Here is an 18,407-nt window from a genome sequence, read left to right as displayed (position 1 = left end):
TATAAAAAAAAAAGAAAAAAAAAAAAAGAAAGATAACTATAGTCAATTACAACTGTTTTTACAGATCAAACAGAGGAAAAAAATATGGAATCTCACAAATCTGAGGAAAATGATATGGAATCACCATGCACTTTGCATTTCTAAAACAAACACCTGTATCTGATTACAACTGCTAATTAGTCTGCAGTTAAAAAAGTGCTTGCACACATTAGTGATGTGTTGAACCAAGATGATTGACATAACTCATGGCTCCAACACGAGAGATGTCTGTTGAAACAAAGGAGAGGATTATCAAACTTCTCGAAGAAGGTAAATCTTCATGGAATGTTGCAAAAGATGTTGGTTGTTCCCAGTCAGCTGTGTCTAAAATCTGGACCAAGTACAAATCAAATGGAAAGGTTGTAAAAGGGAAGCGTACTGGTAGACCAAGAAAAGCATCAAAGCACCAAGACAGAAAACTTAAAGCAGTATGCCTTGAAAACAGAAAATGCACAACAAAACAAATGAGGAAGAAATGGGCAGAAAGTGGAGTCAATGTCTGTGACCGGACTGTAAGAAATCGCCTAAAAGAAATGGGATTTTCAGAAAAGCCAAACGAAAACCATCATTAACATCTAAACAGAAAAAAACAAGGTTTCAGTGGGCTAAAGAGACAATCTTGGACTGTGGATGACTGGATGAGAGTTCTATTCAGTGATGAATCACGAATCTGCATTGGGCAGGGTGATGATGCTGGAACTTTTGTTTGGTGCCGTTCCAATGAAATTTATAAAGACAACTGCCTGAAGAAAACATGCAAATTTCCACAATCATTAATGATATGGGGTTGTATGTCAGGTAAAGGTATGGGAGAGATGACAGTCATTACATCTTCTATAAATGCACACGTTTATGTTGAGATTTTGGACACTTTTCTTATTCCATCAATTGAAAGGATGTTTGGTGATGGTAGCATCATTTTTCAGGATGATAATGCATCGTGCCATAGGGCAAAATCTGTGAAAACATTCCTACAGGAAAGACATATAATGTCAATGGCATGGCCTGCAAATAGTCCGGACCTCAATCCAATTAAAAATCTGTGGTGGAAATTAAAGAAAATGGTCCACGACAAGGCTCCACCCTGCAAGGCTGATCTGGCAACTGCAATAAGACAAAGCTGGAGACAGATTGATGAAGTATACTGTTTGTCATTAGTTAAATCCATGCCTCAGAGAATTCCAGCTGTTATAATAGCCAGAGGTGCTGCAACAAAGTACTAGTAGTGTTTTTATTTGTTGATTCCACATCATTTTCCTCAGATTTGTGTGATTCCATATTTTTTCCTCTGTTTGATCTGTAAAAACAGTTTTAATTGATTATAGTTATCTTTCTTTTTTTTTTTTTTTTTTTATTCGTATTATAAGTGTTTTATACAGCCAGAAGTTTGGATTGTTGAGTGAAAATTGTTTTGTGGCATAAATGTGCTTGTTTTTTTTCTACACAATTTAGACATTTGAATAAACATCTTCTAAAGGGGTGATTCCATACTTTTTGCCAGGGGTTGTAGAATCAAGGACATGTAAGGTAGTTATATTAAGTAAGTAATAATACGTTTTTGGAAAAGAATACATTTTATGTAATCTTTTTCTTCTTCTTTTAGCTTCTCCCATTAGGGGTCACTACAGCAGATCATCTGTTCAGTAATCTTCTGATCACTACCCTGTTCTCTACATCTGCCTCTTTCAAACCAACTGCCTGCATGTCTTCTCTCACCACATCCATAAACCTCCCCCTTGATTGTCCTTTTTTCCTCCTTGCTGGAGGCTCCATTCTCATTCTCCTCTGCACATGTCCAAACCATCTAAAACATCCTACATGTGCTGTCCCTCTAATAAACATGTTTCTATTTTGTCAATCGTTGTCACTCCTAATGAAAATCTCAACATCTTCTGCACTGCTACCTCCAGCTTGACCTCCTGTCTTTTACTCAATGCCATTGTCTCTAAACTAGACAACCAGTCCTATAAACTTTCCCTTTCACTCTTACAGATACCCTTCTATCACAAATCACCCCTGCTATCACTCTTCTCCACTCACTCCACCCTGCCTGCATTTTTTTTCTTCAGTTTACTAACACAATCTCTATTTCTTTCCACTGTTGACCCCAGGTACCTAAACTTATCCACCTTCACCACCTCTTCTCCCTGAAACCGCACCACTTCACTGCCATCCCTCCCATTCACACACTCTCTGTCTTACACCTACTGACTTTCATTCCCTTTCTCACCAGCCTGTACCTCCACCTCTCCAGGCTCTTCTCAACCTGCTCCCTACTCTTACCACAAATCACAATAGCATCCGCAAACATCATAGTCAACAGAGACTCCTTTCTGACCTTGTCTATCAATCTGTCAATCACCACTGCAAACAGGAAAGGGCTCAGAGCCGATACTTGATGCAGTCCAACCCCCACCTTTAACCAGTCTGTTCCTACTGCACACTTCACTGGTTGTCACGCTGTCCTCATGTATGTGCTGCACCACCCTTACATACTACTGACACACCAGACTTCCTCATACAATACCACAACTCCTTTCTCCATCCTGTCGTACACTTTCTCTAAATCCACAAACACACAATGCAACTCATTCTGACCTTCTCTATACTGTCACACGAAGTACCTTTATAACTCTCCCTTATCACTTCTGCAGTAGTTGTCCAATTATCCAGCACCTCTTCACCACCACCGAGCCCCTGTCTGACCCCTTCCCTGAACCTCACACTACAGTCTTCCTCCTTCAGTTTTCACAATCTTATTCTTCCTTCAGTCCTCACATTCTTCCTCTTCTTCTTCACCTCCAAAGCCATCCTACAGACCACCATCCAGCCACCTGCCAACACCTTACAGTCTCCAATCTCCTTCAGGTTGCATCTCCTACATAGAACATAGTCCACCTGTGTGCACCTTTCTCCACTCTTATACGTCCTCCTGTGCTCCTCCTTCTTCTTAAGGTACGCATTTACCACTGCCATTTCCATCCTTCAAGCAAAATCTACCACCATCTGCCCTTCCACATTCCTCTCCTTAAGACCATACCTACCCATCACCTCCTCATCACCTCTGTTCCCTTCACCTACATGCCCACTAAAGTCTGCCCCAATCCCCAATCACCAATCATTCATTCCTTGGTTCACCTTCACCACTTCATCTAACCCACTTCAGAATTTTTCCTTCTCTGTCTCACAATCCACTTGTGGAGCATAAACACTGATGACATTTGTCATCACCCATGTTTGTCATGTTGGTGAATCGGGCCTCGACCATTCCAGTATGAATTTCTGATTTGTGATACAAATATTTGATTTGGTACATGTTTTACGCTGGATGTCCTTCATAACACAACCCTCCTCATTTATCCGGACTTGATACCATCATGAAGAGTGCACTGTTTTGTGTAACCCATTTTTCTAAATCTTGTTTCTCTTCATTTCCATGCTCCAAACATCTCCATGCTTTTACTGGGATGTCATCTGGTCCTACTGACTTTCCACTCTTCATCCTCTTAATCGCTGCTCTCACTTTCTCCTTACAATCCTATCCACTTCCTGCTTTACCATCTTCACACTATCCAACCTTCTGTCTCTCAAATTTTTCTCATTCATGAGTTGATTTTTTTATTACCTCAGAAATCTTTATTTTTTAATATTAACTCACAACAATTATTATTTTTTATTACCTCAAAAATAAGAACTTTTTTTTTACCTCAAAATCATTACTATTTTTTATTACCTCAGAAATCATTATTTTTCTATTACCACAGAATCATTATTATTACCTCAGAAATAATTACTATTTTTATTACCTCAGAAATAATTACTATTTTTATTACCTCAGAATCATTACTATTTTTTATTACCTCAGAATCATTATTTTTTATTACTATAGAAATCATATTTAAAATTACTATAGAAATCATATTTTTTATTACCTCAATCATTTTTATTACCTGAGAAATCATAATTTTTTTATCACCTCAATCATTAACATTTTTTATTACCTCCAAAATACTTTTTTATTACCTCAGAAATCATTATTTTTATTACCTCAATTATCATCATTTATATTACCTCAGAAATCATTTATATTTTTTATTACCTCAAAAATCATTATTTTTTATTACCTGAGAATCATAATTTTTTTTTTAGAAATAATTTTTATTACCTCAGAAAATATTTTTTTATTACCTCAGAATCATTACTATTTTTTGTCACCTCAGAAATCAGTCTGTTACCAATTCTGAGGTACCAAAATCTTTTAATGATCTCTGAGGTAATAAAAATAAGGATTCTGGGGTAATAAAAATAGCAATGATTTCTAAGGTACACTAAGTACATCACTTTTTTGTTGCCTAAAAATCATTTTGATCAGTAGTTCTTAAAACATTTCATATGCTTTAGTTTTATAAAAGCACAGCAATTTCGTGATTTAAAAGAAAACAGTAATTTAAAACACTATAAGTATAAAATAGTGTAATAAATTAGCACTTTACCATGAACGACTCTTGACAGTTGACTGCATCCAAATCGGCTACATGAAGCGAGTAGGGCGCCAAAGCAGAGCGTCATCTCGGTGAATCGAATCTTTTCTCTAAAAAGATTCATTGACCGGCTCCTGAGTGTAAATAACATTATTACGCCAGCAGGTGGCGACAAACGAGCGTTTGAATCATTTGAATCTTTAAGGTATTTAAAGACAGTTTGCTTATTACTACACAAAATAAGTCAACGACCATCATTTGTCTTTTCTTGCAAAAAAAGCCTGAAGAAGAGTGTGTTTGTTAATGTTCCTATTTAAGTACATTTTATTTTTATGACGTTATTGACTAATAATTTTTTGAAAATGTTCTGATTTACAGTTTGGATTACAAGACCCTGTATTCAGTTATCACAAAAAATATATTTACAAATAACACTTTTTTTTTTTTTTTAAGGATATAAATGGAGAACAAAGCGTATTTGAATAAAGAGGCACTAGTACCACAAAAAGGCAATGGACACAATACAATTATTTTTTTATTATAATAATTTTTTGCTTGTTCTGCAGGATTGTTTACTTGTGCAGTATGTGTTCTGGATGTCCTGCTCAATCTCAGACTTTAATAGAAAACATGCAAATAAATCCAAAATGAGAGGCGGAGTCATGGTCAAAAACAGAACAGGGTCAATATATGAACAAACAGGAAACACGAGGCATGGTTTAAGATCCTAAGCATATACACTGTGAGGGTGGGTGGGTGTTTAAATCCCTACAGGTATGCTCAGTCAGAAACTTGGTGTGGGATCATGCTATAGAATGACCCCATAAAATATTCCTGTAGGTGCGTACACTATTGTTATTCTGAATTAAGATGGTACTTTAAATACTTTGTATGTTCTGTGTTTTTAAAAAAAAATTATATACAAATATTTAAAAATAAAAATGTCTGGAACGAAAAAAATCCCAAGTGAGAAGATAGAATCCAGGTTGTCTAAATACTTTGTAAACAAATCAAGCAACACAACCATGGCCTGATATTCTACAACATGTATAAACAGTAAACAAATGTTTATGTACTTTTTAAAATTAAAACCACTGAAATATCACATCTCTGTTTTGTGTGTTAATGATATGATATTGAAAATTTCCATTTGGTATATGAGAAACTGTCCACCAAAATCTTTGATATGTAGGATTAAAGGTCCTGTCTCTGGACAGAAGGCTTGCAGTGAGACTCCTGTCATTTATCAATCATGAGTCTCAATGCTGAAAGACAGAAAAGGAGACCATATCAATCATCAAAGTCCTTACAAACAAACCATAAAATACACTTCATTTACATTATAACCATTTAAAAAAAAAAAATATATATATATATATATATATATATATATATATATATATATATATATATATATATATATATATATATATATATACACACTATATGTACAAGAGTAGTGAGACACCCGAGTTTTGCAGCCATATGTGGTTCTGACATATCTTTGTCCATATAGTGTACAAAATGGAAAAACAACAATGCTTCCTTGTGCTATCGGGTGCTGGAATGTGTGTAACTGATAAACCGTTTATGGTTATTATAAAAAGGTGCTATATAAATATATAAAAGCGATATGGACTTTTGTTTTGATTTGGTTGGAACTGTGTCCATGTATTTTAGCGCTTCATAGGGACCACAGAGGTGTGAAATATTCCTTAGACAATTTTATTTGATGTATTATCAGGCCAAAGGTTTACGTATAAATAAAAGGCTAGTGACTTTGTCCACAACATTAGTTTCTTCAGCTAATCTGCTAGATAAAGGCTAAAGCAGCTAAATATCATTAAAAATATATATCATAGACAGGTTTTGGGTTAAGTTTAGAACATTTTGTTAGATGATTCCCACTTTATGTATCATATGTTTCCTTCTGGCATTCGATATAAAACTCCTAGTATTAAAACAAATAATTGTAGGCATTAATTTACCCCTCAGCTGTAAAGTTTTTTAATTGAATGTATATACTGCTTGGAGAAATTGTGTGTTTGTATTATGAGTTTGAGTTATTTGATTTATGTTTAGTTATGTCTCATGAAATATTATTTTATGCTGCAACCAAAATGCCTTAAGGAAACAAATAAAGATGAACTGAACCGAACTGAAGAAGGTAACAGTAAAGGTAATGATCTCCAAGACAGTGGCTACGTTTAGTTCAGAGAATAAGGTGCTATACGCATATACAGTCCATAATCAAGTGTAATTAAGAAACCTTTACCAGGGATGTGTACTGGAAGCCCTGGAAATGTCTATCATGAGAGGAATAACAAAAATCCCACTTGATTTGACAAGCAGGCAGATAACAAGACCTAAAAATGTGTTAATGATAAAATAAAATATCACAAAACACCTTTTGTGTAAATTTGTTAAGGGTGAGGCAAATTACCTAACCCCTGTTATGCCACCAAGCACAAATGCATCTGTCAATATCTGATTGGCACTGATATTTAGTGTGTATTTATTGGGTGTGTGTGTGTGTGTGTTTGTGTTGTGAAGGCAGCAAGAAGTCAGGAACTTACTGTAGTTTCTCCAGTTTACACTGGGGATCCTTCACTAGATCATTGAGCATCTTCACTCCTACTTCGTTTGTTTTATTACCGTAAAGATAGATTTCTCTCACGCGTGATGAGGGGTTGGACCTCAGAGCCGAAGCCAGAGCGGCACATCCTGCACCTGTAACGTTGCAGCAACACATCCTGCAAAAACAAAACCCTCTCACACTTAAAATACAAACTTGATTACAGTTAAAGTATGCAATATAGTACATGAACACACATGTCTATGCTGTGTTCTATCAGTGCTTTCCCAGAACAACCGCCAAGATCACCACAGAACCAGCCTGCATGGCTGATGCTGAGAAACTTAAAGCTACTGTATCAGCCAAACTTCCATCAACCCTTTATCAACATCTCAGCATCCTTTAAACAGCAGTCAATCAAAACACTCTCCTATCCATCCTCATGAGAGAATGTGTGGATTGGCATTGTGGTAGTTTGCATCTTAAGAGATAATATTCATAACAGCAGGGATCTCCATCTGCTCCATGGAGACTCTCCACTGGTGTCCCACAAGGCCCAAAGTTGGATTCTTGTCTGTATGGCACCCTCGCCCCCCCACCACCCCTTTCATCACGGTAAGAACATACACAACTAACCAGTGAAGTGAAGATCACTCATCTCTTCATCATGGCACCTGTTAGTGGGTGGATATTTTTATTAGGCAGCAAGTGAACATTTTGTCATCAAAGTTGATGTGCAAGAAGCAAGAAAAATGGGCAAGTGTAAGCATTTGAGTGAGTTTGACAAATTGTAATGCTGGATGACTGGGTCAGAGCATCTCCAAAACTGCAGCTCTTGTGGGCTGTTCCTGGTCTGCAATGGTCAGTGTCTATCAAAAGTGGTTCAAGGAAGGAACAGTGGTGAACCGGCAACAGGGTCGTTAGCAGCCGAGGCTCAGTGATGCACATGGGGAGGGAAGGCTGGCCGTTGTGGTGTGATGGAACAGACAAGCTCCTGTAGCTCAAATTGCTGAAGAAGTTCATGCTGGTAATTCTCTATAGAAATGGTTTTCATAGCAGCGCTATGTCAAAGACACTCAAATCATATTCTCTTCTCCTTCCTGAAGACACTTATGATCCTGCATGTCTGGCAGACAACTCATATGTCATTACTTTTTCTATACAAACTTGTCTTAGTGTGTGTGTGTGTGTGTGTGTGTGTATTAAACTCACAAGAGCATCTCCAGTGTACACTGTGGATTCTCCAGTCCAGCACAGAGCATCTTCACTCCGGAATCCTGCAGGTTATTGTAACTCATGTTTAGTTCTCTCAGATTGGAGGAGTTGCAGCTGAGAACTGAGGAAAGAATTCTGCAGCTTTCCTCTGTCAGGTTACAATCACGCAGACTGGAAGAGAAAAGACAAAACGTCAGAACATTTCTCTCAAAGATACAAATATTAAAATGTAATCAATCGCAGTGTCTTTTTGGTTCTGTAGAGACTGTTTTAACAAAGTAGGTCATTGATAACTAAGAAAATAATATCATAATAATACTAAATGAAATATTTGGTTATATCAGTGACAGATTTAACTGGATTCCCAGACTGACTAATCACTTACTCAAAACTAACCATGGAAATGTGGAACAACATCAAAAAGTTTCTTGCTCTATGTAAATCTTAATATAAAAGTATAAAATGCATATTTTATGCACAAGTTTCTGATTTACATTTACAACATTTGGCAGATGCCATGATCCAGTGCAACTTACAATTTTCCTATTTGTACAACTGAGCAGAGGATGGTTAAGCATCTTGCTCAGTGCGCAAAACCAAGCAAGCTGCTTTCCATTGTCATTTAATTTTGATTTGTTGCCTAAAGCAAATCAAGTCAGCTTGCATTTGCAATCGTATCAAAATTGTTGTTATTAATAGTTATTAATAGTTACTCAGCAAGTTTGGACAACTTTACAGTCAAACTCTACAGTCAGGTTCATGACTTTTTCATCATTAACAAAGAATTTTTTAAGAATTATTTATAACCCTGTCTAACACAAATAGCAGATTTTAGTCTCTCATCATTACCTCATTATTTGACTGACAAGTAAGTAGATAAAAGTTCAAACGTTCATTTGAATTCACGTTTAAATTTGGTTTCATTAAATCTGTTACTCTCAATATAAAGTTATACAAAGAACTGCTGCTACCAGTAAGGCAAGCCAGCATTATGTTGAAAAATTAAAAACCCCTGAGAGATAGAAAAAGACCATTAGGAGAATGTATTTATTTTGCATAACATTCAAATAAAAGAATACACAGGTGTGCTTAAGATTCCTGAAGTTTTGTTGGACCACTGAAACATTATTTCACTGGTGAAATAGGAATGTAAAGCATTGACCTCAAAAACAGGAACCCCAGGGTAGAGTTTGCAGAAACATTTAAAAAGGCTTCTGACAGCAGAATGAATTGGGAAGTGTAAGTAAAAACCCATTAGACAGAAGTTCACAGTGTACAGTAAAACCCAGCAAACAGAGTGGGTTTACTGTGGGGTGTCTGTGAGCAGAACAAACAAACACTCCTTCCACATTTGGATTAGCCCACACATGGCCTACTGTAGTTTTGCCATTTGGCCTCCTTAAACATTTTCTGTGGGCAGACCAACCAATGCCCTGTAACTCTCAATAACTCAGCTTTATAAAAAGAATAATTGTAATTCTCTCTGGATTACAATGTCCAACAAATTTAGTAAATGTAGATGTGTGGGCAGCCCACACTCAGGTCACACCACAGAGATACGGGGAGAAATTAAGGTACAGCCACTATAATGAAGAAGCAATTATTATCACAATATTTTGTGACCAAAGAGGCATGTTTCCTTAGTGGTAGTCAATAGGTCTGATTCCCACCCAACAAACATGCTCCTTTGGGTTCAATGTGGGGCTACTCTGGGCAGCACATTATTGGGATCTTTTACCTGGCATGTGTTTTACTGGGCTGAGTGTGGCTGCCCATGCTAAGTAGAGTGGGCCCACAGTGGAACCCAGAAAGCAATCCAAGACTTTTTTAAGACTAAGAAATGAAATCTTTTTCAATGGTTATTGGCCTAAACCTAACAGAAATGAGCATGCACTGAGGATTAAAAATGCCCTGAAGATCAATCTGGATCTTGGTCATTGCAGAACTGTCTGGGTTTCACTGGTGGCCCACCCTGTTCTAACTTCTGTCAGAAGAGAGCCGCAGTAAACAGACATTGCACAGCATCACCATGCAGTAATGTATAACATTTATAAAAATTAAAACACTCACATGGCTTTTCTGGATGCTTTGATCACTGGCAGAAGTCTCAGGAGACATTCCTCTGATCGATCATATTTTCTCAAATAAAACTCATTCAGCTCCTGTTCTGAGTTCAGCAACACAAACACCAAAGCTGACCACTGAGCAGGAGAGAGTCTGGATCCACTGAGACAACTGTTACCTTTGCTGCTCACGTAAGTTTGTACTTCCTGCACTAGTGAATTATCATTCAGTTCATTCAGACAGTGGAACAGATTGATTGTTTTCTCTATAGACAGATTCTCCCTGATCTTCTCCTTGATGTAGTCCACTGTTTCCTGAGTGATGTGAGAGCTACTTCCAGTGTGTGGCATTAGGCATCTTAAGAGAGTCTGATTGGACTCCAATGAGAGACCCAGAAGGAAGCGGAGGAACAGGTCCATGTGTCCATTCTCACTCTGTAAGGCCTTGTCCACTGCACTCCTGAGGAACTCAGACATGTTTGTCTTGTTGAAAATACCAAACACAACAGTAGCTTGATCTTCTGCGAGATCCTTGTAGGTAAAAGAAAGAAATACATATAAAGCAGCCAGAAACTCCTGAACACTCAGATGTACAAAGCTGAATACTTTTTCAAAGTGAAGCCCAAACTCCTCCCTGAAGATCTGAGTACACACTCCTGAGTACACTGAAGCATCACTGATATTAATGCCACACTCTCTTAGGTCTTCCTCATAGAAGATAAGTTTGCCTTTCTCCAGCTGTTGGAAAGCCAGTTTTCCAAGTGCCAGGATGCTCGCTCTGGTCTGCTTAGGATCATGGTCACATTTCTGATGGTACTTTTGGTCCTTGTGTTTGATCTGAAATATCAAGAAGCGTGTGAACATTTGAGTCAGAGTCTTGGGGATCTCTCCACTCTCTGCTTCACCCAACATTCTTTCTAGAACAGTGGCTGAGATCCAGCAGAAGACTGGGATGTGGCACATGATGTAGAGGCTTCTTGAAGCCTTCACATGGGTGATGATTTTATTGGCCAGGCTCTGATCACTGATCTTTTTGTTGAAGTACTCCTCTTTCTGAGGATCGCTGAAGCCTCGTATCTCTGTTACCTGGTCTACACACTCTGGAGGGATCTGATTGGCTGCTCCTGGACGAGAGGTGATCCAGAGATGGGCAGAAGGAAGCAGATTCCCCTTGATGAGGTTCGTCAGCAGCACATCCACTGAAGCTGATTCTGTCACATCACTCAGTATTTCATTGTTATGGAAGTTTAGAGGAAGTCGACACTCATCCAGACCATCAAAGATGAACAGAACTTTGTAGGAGTTACTTTTAATGGTTTGCAGTCGTCTTATTTCTGGAAAGAAGTGATGAAGAAGTTTCATCATACTAAAATTTCTCTGTTTCATCAGATTCAGCTCTCTAAAGGGAAGTGGAAACATGAAGGTGACGTCCTGATTTGCTTTTTCTTCAGCCCAATCCAGAATGAACTTCTGCACAGAGACTGTTTTTCCAATTCCAGCAACTCCTTTAGTCAGCACACTTCTGATGGACTTGTCTTTAAAGAGATCATTACATTTGATGGGTGTCTCCTGTGTTGATGGTCTCCTGGATGCTATATCAATCTGTCTCACCTCATGTTCATTATTAACGTTTCCACTCCAACCCTCTGTGATGTAGAGCTCTGTGTAGATCTCATTCAGAAGTGCTGAACTTCCATGCTGTAAGATTCCTTCATTAATCCTTTGACTTTTCTCTCCCAGGTTAGATTTGTATGTTTGCTTAATTTCAGAGACCGGGTCCAGCTCTAGTAAATAGAGAGATCAAATATTTCAATGCACAATTAAATTTAATGCAATAAACACTAAGCACACTTATTATTACCAGTTTAAAGTTAATTATTCTCTTAAAACGCCATGTCTTAACAATAATTTTATTTCTCTCAGATTAAAGCCATAATTTGCCATTGATTACGGTGGTTGTATTTATTACAGAATAATTAATCCACATTTTATACATTTAAGGATACATTTTGCCAAATCACATGTGAAGAAAAGAAGTGGGTGTGGCCAAATAACATGGATCTAATTGGGGAAAGAAGAGGGTGTAGCCAAATTACCCATAACACTAAGCGGCAAAAAAGGAGTGGGCATGTCCCAAATACCTTTGGCTTGAAAGGGGGATAAAAAAAAGAAGTGGGTATGGCCAAATCACTTGCAGAAATAAGTGGGAAATGAAGTGGGTGTGGCCAAATCACTTGTGGCAGTAAGTTTGGAAATCAAGTGGGTGTGGCCAAATAATAAAATAAAAAAACCCAGCACATTCAGTTTATATAGTTCTACAAATCTGTCCATCAAACACAACTGATTCTATTTACGAACTTATATCTAAAGACATTGGATTGGAATTGTCCAGCAGGAGGCCTATCATGATCAGTGGAATCTACTAGAAGAACTCTTACTGTTGTTCAATGCATTTGCAAGATCCACATGCTTTGTATTCTTCAGGACATGGAGTGTGATCTTCAGCACTGCATCATTGACCACTTCCAGATCCCCCTCATCCTTTACGTCCACCTCTGGGCATTCTGAAGTCAGGAGTTTTTTATACCTCTTTAGCTCATTCTTTATTATTGTGAACATTTTGTGTTCCACATCCTGGATAGAAACACACAGTAACAGATCAGGAAATATAATACTGAAAGAGTGGAGATAAATCTGTAACCTGTTATAAAATAATATTAAATGAAAAATTCTGCAAACAGGGAAACACATAACAAGTGCACACACCTTGAATATGGAGCCCAGCTCAGTGTTGTTTAATTTCTTTTTTTGTGATCTGTTACCAAAAAAAACCACACATTTATAAATACAAAAATATGTAAAACTATCCTCTTTACACACTGACTTCACAACTCGAATGAATATTCTATAAATTCATAAATATGTTTAGAAACAAACAAATTTAAATAAATAATAAATAATATATTTTTATATATTTGCGTAAATTTCCCAGGTTTTTTATGTTGGTTTGTAGCACTACAATCTCGCTGTGTACAAATAATCTATAAACCTGGAACTAGAAAAATATTAAACTTCTCTATCAGACCTTAAACCTTCAAATTCACCCTAAAATTTCCAATGCATCTCCAAATCCCTAACCTTCAGATGTTTTAACCTTTAGACATGTTCACTACATGTCATGTCAGTCATTTAAGACTGACTCACAGATTTTTGTCCAAAGGAAAAGATCTAATTATATAGAGAGCCTGTGAAAAGTGTGGAAACACACAGTCTTTTATGGTATTTAAGATGAGTCCTATTTTTGTATCTAACAGAAGAACTTGTGTAAGATGGAGAACAGGAGAGAAGACCTGATCAAACTGCCTCACCCCTGCAGTCACACATGGAGGAGGAAGCTTAATGGTTTGGGACGTTTTGGAGCAGGAAAGATTGGAGACTTATATTGGAATGTGAAAGGAATCCTGAACTAACATGGCTCCTATTCCATACTTCAACACCATGCAGTGTCCACCAAGTTTTTTTTGCTTAAAAATAAAAGCAACATGGATGTGTCTCTCAAACAGAGAGTTTCCACACTTTTCACAGGCTGCATGTGTTCTGCAGGACCCGGTTTTCTATTAAGCATATTTTATTGGACAGTTTGGAATCATTTGAGGACTTGTCCAGTAAGATATGGTCATATGCAAACGTAAAACATCTTATATAATCCCAACTGCTACATTTATCTTTTTGTTTAATTTACAAATTGTATTGTATTTGTTTTATTGTATCTTTTTTTTCCCTCTGTACAGGTTTTTTTTGTCTCAGATGCTAAAATTCCATTAAAATCTGTACTACAACTTTATAAATATTGTATGTTTCTGATGTTCTCTCTGCTTCAAATGTTGAATTTGATTGCGTGAACATATTTGCTTTACAAAAAATATTTATATCCATGGAATTAATGAAAAAAAAAAAAAAAAAAGCAGTGTCTTAGCAGGAAAATGATTCAACCAGGTCACTATGCTGACCTCAGATCAGTAGAACGTCAGCCATTTTTCAATTCGTTTGGACATTCCATTGAGTGACTTCTGATTACATTATAAAAATAAAAGGTTTTGTGCATATAGTGGACAGTCTTTATGTATAGAAATAAAGTTGAGTGCAAAAGAAGTGTCTTAGCAGGAAAATAAACAAACCATGCTGACCTCAGAACAGTAGAACTTCCGCTATCTCTTAATTCGATTGGACTTTCCATTGACTGATCACTCTTCATGGACACACAGCTGGGTTCTGGTGGGTCTGACATTTTTCTCTTTTTCATTCTGAAATGCAGATTTTATTAGAGTAAATAATAATATTATATTATTTAAATGTGCATATAAATGTCATATACAGTATTTTAAAATGTCTACTAAATTCTGAATACTTTATATGGATAAAGGTTTTTTCCATATGGTGGATAATCTCCAAATGCATGGAAACTAAGTTGGGTGCAAAAGCAGTGTCTTAACAGGTTAATGATCACACCAGTTTAATATACTAACCTCAGAATATGTCTAATATGTCTAATATCTAATCTAATATGATTCAACGTTCCATTGAGTGATCACTCTTCATGGACACACCGCTGGGTTCTGGTGGGTCTGACATTTTTCTCTTTTCCTTTCTTTAATCCAGATTTTATTTGAGCAAATATTTATATTTTTCTAGAGTTTCTAGAGGGTATTCCAGCTTTAGGTTACAAGTATTTGTGCTCACACTACCCTGTCTGATCTTATGTGCAGTAATCTACCGGCCGCCCAAATCCAACAAGGATTTTTTAATTGAGTTCTCAGAGTTTCTAGCAAAGTTTGACAATGTTCTAATCTGTGGTGACTTTAACATTCATGATAATTCTCTGATAAACCTGCTAATGATTTTAAGGCACTTTTAGACTCATTCGTTCTGGCTCAGTCCACTCATAGGTTAGGTTACACTCTTGACCTTATTGTCTCTCGTGGGGCGATTGTGTCAACTTGCGAGGTCATGGATTTTCCCATATCTGACCATTCTCTAATACGATTTGACATTTGTGCTGTTTCATCTGTACCGACGTCTACTGCCCCTCATCGCCGTCGCATTATTACCTCATCTACAGTCGATGATTTTATTGCTGCCTTCTCTGTTTCTGATCTCGCCTTTACTGATGAATTGGCATTGCCTATTTGTCCTGACCGTTTCCTTGCCTCCTTCCATACCATCTGCTCCCAGATTATGGACTCTGTTGCACCCTACAAGGTAAAGTCGACCAATGTTCCTGTGGACTCCTGGCTCAATGATACAACTTGGGCCCTCAGGCGCCGGTGTAAACACGCTGAGCGAAAATGGAAGAAGGATAGGCTGCAGGTGTCACTCGAGATGTTTAGGGACAGTCTTGCCACCTATCAATGTGCACTGAAGGAAGCTAAAGGACAGTAGGGCCACCGCCCTGGAATTTTATTCAGCACTATCAATTCTGTCATAAATCCGGTGTCTGGCGCCTTGAATGACATTTTTGTAAACACATGCAATGCTTTCAAACAACATTTTTTGTACAAGGTTTTGTCTGTTAGGCAAACCATTACACAAGTCCCCGCTGTTGCCATCTCTACTCGTGCAGCACAATGTGTGCTAGAGAACTTTGATGCAGTTACTTTGGTGGACCTCAAAAAAGCTGTCCACGAGTTGAAGCCCACCACCTGCCCTCTAGACTGTTCCTGCCAACAGAACTTTTTCAGTGGTGTTTAATGATCATTCTTCATCGGTTGCTCCTCTGTCATCTGGTGTGCCTCAGGGATCTATTCTTGGTCCTATTCTGTTTTCTCTCTATATGCTGCCACTTGGTCAACTCATTTCCAATCACAAAGTTCAATTTCATTTCTATGCTAACAACCTCCAGATCTATCTTCCTGTGATTCTGATTAATAGTTCTGCATTGGACCCTCTCCATAATTGCCTTGAGGATATTAAACAGTGGCTTTCCCAGAACTTCCTTCATCTGAATGAAGAAAAGCCTGATTACATCCTGTTTAGCCCGGACTTTAGTTTTGGTCCTCTTACTTCTTAGTCTGCACCTACCGTGAGTAACCTGGGTGTTATTTTTGACCAAAGTATGCAATTCGATAAACAGAAAAAGCTATACATGCCTTTATCAGCTCGAGGATTGACTACTGTAATGCTCTCTACATTGTACTTAATCATTCACTTCTTAATCGGCTCCAAATGGTGCAAAACACGGCAGCACGTTTTCTCTCCAACACCTCAAAACACTCACACATCACCCCGGTCCTCCGCACGCTTCCCTGGCTTCCGGGTGCGGTTAAGGGTGGAGTATAAGGTCCTGTTGTTTGTGTTCAAGGCCATCAATGGTCTTGCCCCAGCCTACCTCGCCGAATTAATAACGGTCTACCAACCAGCCAGAACTCTCCGCTCCTTTTGGTTGCTTTAAGGCGCTCCATAAATAAAACTTGATTTGATGTGCATGTAAGTGTAATATACAGTATTTTTAAATGTCTAGGGTTTGTGCATATAGTGGACAGTCTTTATGTATAGAAATAAAGTTGAGTGCAAAAGCAGTGTCTTAGCAGGAAAATAAGCAAACCATGCTGACCTCTGATCGGTAGAACGTCGGTCATTTTTCAATTCGATTGGACTTTCCATTGACTGATCACTCTTCATGGACACACAGCTGGGTTCTGGTGGGTCTGACATTTTTCTCTTTTCCATTCTGGAATTCAGATTTTATTAGTGTAAATAATAATATTTAGGAAAATGTGCATGTTCAATTATCATTTTCTAAACCTCTAACAAATTTAATTCAGAATACACGATATGTCCAAAAGTATTGATACAGCTGACTTTTCCAGCCATGTGTGTTTCTTCCACAAACGTGCTACAAAAGAATTGACAACATGAATTATTTTTCCTTTACTTGAACTAGGAGACCCAAACCGGTTCCAGCATGACAATGTGCACAAATCCCCAGCTCCATAAAGATCTGCTTTACATGCGTTGGAGTGGAAGATCTCCTGCTGTAGAGCTTTTGAACATGAATGAATGTGAAGCTGACTGCACCCCAGGCCTCCTCACCTCACCTACATCGGTAACTGACTTTACTAACAACTGCGTGGCTGAATTATTCTCCCCAAAATCTACTAGAACATCTTCTCAGAAGAGTGGAGGTTAATATAACAGAAAATAGAGACTAAATTTGGAATATGTTCAGAAAAAAGCACACAGCAATCTTATGTTCAAGGATCTACAAACTTTTTGCTATTTAGCGAATATTAATAAAATCCTGTGAAACACAGCAACAGAAATGAGGAGACATGATTAAATTTCAGCTTTTAATCGAAATGATTTTGAAGTTGTTAGAATAGTTCAGCTCAGGCCTGCATTCAGTGCTATTACACAAGCTGGAGCCAAATCTAAACTTAGTTGAAAAGATTATAGAATGTTTGTAAAAGTAACTCACCTCTTGTCTTTCTTTAAGTCTTGTTTTCCACACAAACTCCTTTTGGAGGACATGTTTCCTGCTTCAGAGTACAGCAGAACTTTACCTGGTTACTTCACTCCAGCATCGAACCCTGGATCAGATCTCACTCACTTTACAGGAAATCACTTACAAATCGACTAAAACTCCTGCTGTGTTAAAAATCCACTATAAACCCAAAAAACTGAGCTGCAGTCAGAGGAACACCGACAGCTTTACAGTCCACAACTGCAGATGGAGATAATTCATGTGTTGTTTTTCCTCTGGAAAATATTTATTTTACAACGTCACAAAATGGATCCTTTCTTTCACTTTCGCAATGAGGGGGAGGGGCATACACACACACACACACACACACACACACACACACACAACAGTGTACAAACCAACAGACATACACATTACTATTTCAATATATATATATTATATATACGCAAATATAACCATATATGATGTTATATATATATATATATATATATATATATTTGGCAGTTATTATAGAACATGAAACAGGAAACAGTTAGTTGATATATATATATATA

At 37.6% G+C, this 18,407-nt stretch overlaps 1 protein-coding gene across 1 annotated transcript; it reads right to left on the bottom strand.

Moving 5' to 3' along the window:
* Positions 1-5,033: 5,033 nt before the first annotated feature.
* LOC124376604 (NACHT, LRR and PYD domains-containing protein 4C-like) lies at positions 5,034-18,183 on the bottom strand. Its single transcript, XM_046835774.1, has 9 exons — positions 17,848-18,183; positions 16,984-17,100; positions 14,561-14,677; positions 13,140-13,188; positions 12,812-13,007; positions 10,381-12,157; positions 8,308-8,481; positions 7,097-7,273; positions 5,034-5,785 (listed from the first exon to the last, which is right to left on the bottom strand). The coding sequence occupies exons 1-9, from the start codon at positions 17,898-17,900 to the stop codon at positions 5,767-5,769; spliced, it is 2,679 nt and encodes an 892-aa protein (XP_046691730.1). The 5' UTR covers positions 17,901-18,183; the 3' UTR covers positions 5,034-5,766.
* Positions 18,184-18,407: the final 224 nt, after the last annotated feature.

This window comes from Silurus meridionalis, chromosome 23, assembly GCF_014805685.1.
Source record: "Silurus meridionalis isolate SWU-2019-XX chromosome 23, ASM1480568v1, whole genome shotgun sequence".
Classification (NCBI taxonomy): domain Eukaryota; kingdom Metazoa; phylum Chordata; class Actinopteri; order Siluriformes; family Siluridae; genus Silurus; species Silurus meridionalis.
The sequence above is the reverse complement of the archived record's forward strand: the minus strand, read 5'-3'. Positions and strand labels throughout refer to the sequence as shown.

Coding starts and splice junctions, on each gene's coding strand:
- LOC124376604 (XM_046835774.1), bottom strand. CDS start 17,900: ATGTCCTCCAAAAGGAGTTTGTGTGGAAAACAAGACTTAAAGAAAGAC. Junction 14,678..16,983: donor CGACGTTCTACCGATCAGAG/GTCAGCATGGTT, acceptor TCTGCATTTCAG/AATGAAAAAGAGAAAAATGT. Junction 13,189..14,560: donor GGAAGTTCTACTGTTCTGAG/GTCAGCATGGTT, acceptor TTTTGGTAACAG/ATCACAAAAAAAGAAATTAA.